Source organism: Olea europaea, unplaced genomic scaffold, assembly GCF_002742605.1.
Source record: "Olea europaea var. sylvestris unplaced genomic scaffold, O_europaea_v1 scaffold1273, whole genome shotgun sequence".
NCBI classification, from domain to species: Eukaryota; Viridiplantae; Streptophyta; class Magnoliopsida; order Lamiales; family Oleaceae; genus Olea; species Olea europaea.
This window is the reverse complement of record NW_019230182.1, coordinates 188344-195388: the sequence shown is the minus strand read 5'-3', so window position 1 is coordinate 195388 and position 7045 is coordinate 188344. Positions and strand designations below refer to the sequence as shown.

Sequence of the window (7045 nt, the reverse complement as noted above, 5' to 3'; positions counted from 1 at the left end):
TACCTTTTCTCTTTTGTTGTGTATGTTTTTTTTTTTTTTTTTTTTTTTTTTTTTTTTTTTTTTTTTTTTTTTCACCTGTGTTTCTTTGTCATTTTTTAATTATTATCTAAGTTTTAAAAAGTAAATTTGTTGAAATATTAGAAACAAATTTTCCACATTTTTAGTTGTCGCTGATTTGTGCTTTTGAACGTTGCACAGTTTACTGTGTTGTTTAGATGGATCTTTTGAGGATGTCTGTTGATGGAGAATCTACCATTAATAATGAAATTATTCCCCAAATCACAAAGGAGGCATGCAGCCTTTTTGTTCATCGACAACGAAATAAAAGACAGAGGGATTGGAGAAATAGAGTTAAAGATAGACAGATTGACCATGGTAAGAGGATAAATGATGCTATATTATTTAAGAATACTAGTTCGGATTCTACCATTGTGCATGACTCTATAATACACCCCGAATTTGAAGCTTCTACTTCAAATGAAGAGACGACAAATATTTCTAATTGTGTGCCAGTGTTCAGCATACCAGTTACTTCATATGTATTACCAAAATGTAACTATTGTGGTGCGCAAAAATTCCATACAGAAAGTAAAGGATTTTGTTGTTCATATGGAAAAATTAAGCTCTGTATACCTGATTCACCATTTGAAATATATAACCTATTTACTTTTAAAGAACCTATGGAGTTCAAAAAGATTGCAAGGGGGTATAATAACCATTTTGTATTTACTTCATTTGGTGTAAAGTATGACAAAGAATTCTTTAAAGCATATAGAGGTATTTACACATTTAGAGTTCAAGGGCAAGTATATCACTATGTAAATCGCCTTATGCCAGAGAAAAAAATGTCTTTTTATATGCAATTATATTTTTATGATACGGAAAATGAACTTCAAAATCGTATGAAAAGTTCAGAAAATTTTGTAGAATGTGCATTCCTTGTTCTAATTGAAATCCTTAAAATAAATCCGTATAGTCATTTCTTTAGATCTTTAAGTGATATGAACAATTTGCACAATCATCGTTTACACATAAGATGTCAACCAGAGCTTGATCAAAGAGTATTCAATACCCCTACAACGTCTCAAGTTGCTACTGTATGGGCCGACGATGATCAAAACACAAATGTCCGTGTTCATGACATTACGATATATGACCATTCTAGTGATTCTCATAGAGTTCATTATAATTATGATTGTTATGATCCTTTGCAATACCCATTGCTCTTCCCATTTGGAGAATCTGGTTGGCATGAAGGCATAAAAAGAATTAAAAACATAGAGAGCCGAAATCGCTATTTACCTGAGTCTACTGGTTTGCCTAACACAATTATTTCTGCAACTGAAATAATTGAAAATGAGGATAAAGTTTTGGAAGTATTAGTTTTAGGTGCTTCTAAAATCTTTTGTAGTATGCATGTTGTACATCAATATTGAAACTTATCTTTCTTCTGTTATGCAGTACTCAATGGAATGAAGAAACGATCTCAGGTCTCTTGCCGAGAATATTATTCAAACAAGCTACAAATTCGGCCTACAAGTAATCTGTGTTGCTTCACATTGGTAAGTTTTTTAAACAATATGTTGTAGATATGTACGTTAAAATTGAAACTACTAAATTAGACTATTTTCATAATAATCAAAAACAAATTCGTTCTGAAATCTATCAAGATATTATAGATAGTGTTAAAAATTGGGAGACAAGGGGATACAAAATTGGTAAAAAATTTGTATTGCCACAGAGTTTTACATATGGTCCTAGAGATATGCTAAGAAGATATGTGGATGGAATGACTATTGTACAACGTTATGGAAAACCATATATATTTCTAACTATAACATTTAATTCAAATTGGTCAGAGATTAAGGAAAAACTAAAACACAATGATGAAGTTCAATATCGCCCAAATTTAATTGCACGTGTATTCAAAGCAAAATTAGAAGAGTTAAAAAAGGATTTATACAAGGAAAACATCATAGGTCCTGTAATTGCTCACATATACGTGATTAAATTTCAAAAAATAGGGTTCCCTCATACGCATCTATTGTTAATTTTTAACTCTGGCCACAAAATCTCCTGTGCTACAGATCTTGATAGGGTAGTTTCTTGTGAAATTCCCGATAAAAACAAATATCCACATCTTTATTTTGTTATTATGAAACATAATATGCATGGTCATTGTGAAAGTCTTAATCCAAAGAATGTATGTATGGAGGTAAATAGTAGTTGTAAGAATAAGCACCCTCGAGCTTATTGCAACAGTACTATATTTGGTGACAGTTCATATCCATTATATAGGCGATGTGATAGCGGTATTTACGTTAAAGTTAGAGGATAAATGTTAGACAATCAGTGGATGGTACCTTATAATCCATATTTAAGTGTAAAATTTGATTGTTATATTAATGCTGAAGTGTGTTCTTTTATTAAAGCTATTAAATATTTGTACCAATATGTATATAAAGGTCATTTTAATGAGTTTTTCGTACATCTCATTTGACTACAGTGAAAAACTAATAAAAAAAGTAAAAGTGGAACGTGCTATGCCAGACTTCAATTTTCAAAAAAAAAAAAGGTTAAACCCTAATTTTAAGGGTCCCCTACCACACCTATCCTGGAGCATCGTGAGGGAGGTAAATCGCACGTTTTGTCTCCAAGGGTACAGGGTGGAAGGCTGTTTGTACACTTGCACTTACCCAAGAGCCAAATCCATATTTCAGGATTCGAACCCTTGACGCAGCAGCCTCAAGTAAAATTGGATTTCTCCACCCTCCCTTTTTACCACTTGAAGATGTGCCCTGAGGGCTACCAGACTTCAATTTTCGTTTAGTGAACTGTTGGAAATTGGTTGGACTCATTTATCCTCAGCTAGCCAAGTATATTGACACCATAACCTATGACAACATGTTAAGGTCAATTTTGGAAAATTGGATGAATTATATGTGGACCACTCAATGAAAAAGTCAAAAATTGCTGGCGGTTTCTTCAATTGCTTTACGTGTGGGGACCACAAATACATGAAGATGAGATTGAAAAAATTGGAAAGAATCTGACCAAACACACGCAACGCCTGTTTGATTTCCATTATAATGAACCTCCAATTTTTTTTGTTCTTGACACCATGGGACCCATGTCCCTGACTCTCGGTCAAACTGAATATTTAAAGTGAGCTTTTAACTTTGGAATGAGATAGATTTCGTAACACCAAAATTATCCTTGAAAAGGGAAATACATTTAAAATGGAGAGGGGTATTTTTTCGTAAATGGAATGTTGAGGAGCTGGGGTGTTTTGGTCATTCCGATTTTTACCCGTTGTGTTGGACCATAAATGCACTGACAAGTGAATAGAAATTGGGATTTTTAAATTACAGAAATCACTATTGAAAAATAAAGAATCTCATTATAATGTAATTTTTTAATGAGTTCCAAACAGGGGTTGAGATTCACGAATGGTGAAAAAGGACAAATTATTGTTGAAACAAGTTCATGAATTGCAAAATTCGACAAATTATTACTGAAAATAACTGACTCCTCTCTTTCCAAAAACAAGTATCACAAAAAAGAAAAAATATTGAAACACACGACCACCTACTTCATATAACGTGTTTTTTTAGTTTAGACTGGATGGAAGCAAGATTAAGATAGTGTTGTTTTTTTATCATTTCACCATTTTTACACGCAACCCGTCTCCTTCAATCGTGATATTTTTTCATTTTCACACGTTACTTCACTTCATCCAATTTAAAATTTAATAAAGAACGGAATTAAAACATTTAACAAGTTAAAGAAAAAATTTAATTGCAAGCAAAAATAGAAAAAAATTATTATAAAGTTTTGAAATTAAATTGACGTAATCAAAATTAAAAACAAATATTCAACAATGAACATATTATAGAACAAAAGTAATTTTAACTCGAACGAAAAAAATTATAATATGAAGAAACAAGAAATTTTAAAACAATTTTCAAAAAATATATAATAAAAACAAAAATAAATTAAACAAAAGAAAGTTACAAAAATTAAAAAAAAAAGAATATATAAATATTATTTAATTAAAATTGAAAATTTTAAATTTTATCATAAAAAGAAAAGAATTAAAAAGAATTTTAAATAAAAAATAATTCATAATATGAACAAAAAAAAAATTTTAAAATGAGGAGAAAGAATTTCTCTCCAATTTCTCCATCCATGGAGTTCTCCTCATCTACTGAGAGAATTCTTTTTTATTTTTTCCTCATTTATTTTTTCTTTTTTAAAATTTCTTTGGTTCATACTATAAATAAATATTTTTGATTTAAAGTTCTTTTTAATTCTTTTTTCTTTATGATAAAATTTAAATTTTTTAAATTTTAATTAAATAATATTTATATATTCTTTATTTAATTTTCGTAACTTTCTTTTATTTAATTTGTTTTTAAAATTCTTTATATATATATATATATATATATATATAAAGTTAGAAAAATTTCTCATTTTAGTAATTTTTCTATTTTTATCGTTTCCGATTTTATCTAATAACTTCGTTTGAAGGATTGTATCTTTGTCCATCCCTGTATTTTGAATGTCCATGCTTGTAATTGTACTTACTTTGTTTCATAATTATTTATAAGCAAACAATATTGGATACCTACATTTATATAGCTCTACATTCTTGAATCTATATTTGCTCGAAGCTAGTGAAAGATCACATAGAGAGAGTGAAGTTTGTGATATAAACTCAAGAAGGTTGCAATCATCCACACAATTCTCAACTTATAATTCAATCAAAAGGACAAATTAGGGAATAAAATTTTACGTATGATTTCTTGTCCAAATGTGATTTCTTCATTATATGGTTTTTTTTTTCGTTTTACTTACATAATTTTAACATGAATATTTGGTATTCTTGAAATATTGACAAGTTATATACAATTACCAAAATTACATAACATTTGAATATAGTAGATTCTAAGCAGTCATTCAAATACTCCATTACAATGAGGCAAATTACAATACTTCATTACAATCAGGAAGACACACGGGGATGAAAAAAATATTCATTATGACAAATATCAACTGCAATTTTCCGTCTATATATAGTTATTTTGTCTGGTGAAACTGATTCTAGTAGATGCTCCAGAACAAAGCATTCTATATATTTAAGCACGAAAATTGCACAATTTGGCCTGTAAAAGAATTTTTTTTTGTTATACTAAATTAGTACATACAAATAATTATATATTATAGTAAGAAACTTTTTCAATGCTTACTCGTTGTTTGCACAGGGTAGGTATGGTATGATCTCTTCCTTCATTTGTTTATTTCTATGTTTCCTTATATCTTGTCTTGCGGCAAAAGCTAGGTCGAAAAATAATGAATTAACCACAGTAAATGTTGCACTTGCATGTGCCTTCACTTGATCTGGTGTATGCTTATTATGGCTGCAGTCATATATTTGGCATTTTCACTTCGAAATATTGACCAAATAAAGATACCAACTATTTCTCGGATATGAGCATGGAATTAATAAATACTTGCACCCTACCCATGGACGATTATCTCTAGGCAATTTGTCGTTCAGATATTGTTGTAATTCACTTCCATCTGGTAGACCTTTTTTAATTCCTGCTTGTACATCAGATTGCCAAATCACCAGACGGGTACACTCTATTTAAAATTGAAAGTCCATGATTGCATATTCTTTAGACACAAGGGTGGAACCATCATTAATAAGTCGCTTCAAGAACTTCAGCTCCAGCTCAATTTACTGGTAGAATAAATAAATACAAGTTAAATATATTAAGTATAAAATGAAATTTACTGTAATCGCTAAACTTTATTCACTGCAACATTTATATCTTTTGTTTGATCCAATAAAATTTTTAACCAATCTCTTCCATAGACGTTCCCAATGCCATCTTCCCAATTGCACTGCATTGCATAATTTAAATTAGCGTTGAATAAATCGAAAGAAAATTTTAGTACTTACGCCAATAATAAAGAATTCTCTTTGTTACCTCGATTCATTATTCGCCAGTCTCTAATCGTTATGTACTTTTTCATAGAATAGTCTTCCAAAGGACGTCTTGTAGATGACGAAGATTGTATTTGTTTCCCTTGTTTTTCCTCTCTCTTGTCATCTTTTCAGAACTTTCGACTTGTTGAGAAGTTGACTCATCCTTTGGTTGATCATCGGGAATTGGATCTCTACCAATAGGAACGTCTTGTTGCGTATAACTTATAATTGCTTCCATGTTTGATTGTCGGTCAGATAATTTATGCAACGTATTCTTATTTTGTTTATCAACATAATATCGCATGGAATCTAAATTGGTAGCCATGTAAGATTGCATGCTCTGGTAATGATCTTCTTTCTATTTTTGTTGTTGTTGGAATAATTGTTTCGTTCTCCATGTGTGTGCTGAAGAAACTTGAGAATGAATTATCCATATAGGAATGCATACCAAATTGCATGTAATTTTCCTGCCATTTTTTATGTTGTTCGAACAACTGTCTTTGGTTGTCATAAATTTCTGTTCTCAAGTTGCTACATATATCGGACACATCTTTTATTATATCTTGCCTCTAGACACTCAGCTGTTCTAGCATTTGGTTTTCAGTTACATAATTGGAGGTAGTAGATCCAGAATTAGGCCCGACTACTGGTGAAGTTCTTGAGGTACTAGGAATAGTTGTTTCTTGCACATATATGTTATCCCTCTCTTGTTCATAAGTGTTATCTGGGATTTGTTGTGCCACGTTATCTAAAAGTCCATTGACGATGCCATCTAATACATTGTGTTGATTGTCAATTGGCAGTGAAAGATTTATATACCATATGTCTCCAATTTTTCTTTTGTAGGGTGTAACACTGCAATTACCCGAATCTATAATTTTAATAAAATATCAGAATCATTTTATTATATCTTGTTTTTAAATAATTAAACATAAATGTAATTATTCATTGATTAAAAAAAATCATACATCTCGAGTAGCCAAAAAATGCTTAACCATTTTTTCAGTCAATATTTTATTAGGCCTCCACTTATACATTCGTGAACTCTGC

The 7045-nt window shown here is 30.4% G+C and overlaps 1 protein-coding gene across 1 annotated transcript; it reads left to right on the top strand.

Moving 5' to 3' along the window:
- Window positions 1-215: 215 nt before the first annotated feature.
- On the top strand, window positions 216-2338 carry LOC111374654. Its single transcript, XM_022997366.1, has 3 exons — window positions 216-1410; window positions 1462-1539; window positions 1590-2338. Exons 1-3 carry the CDS (start codon window positions 216-218, stop codon window positions 2336-2338), a joined length of 2022 nt encoding a protein of 673 aa, XP_022853134.1.
- Window positions 2339-7045: the final 4707 nt, after the last annotated feature.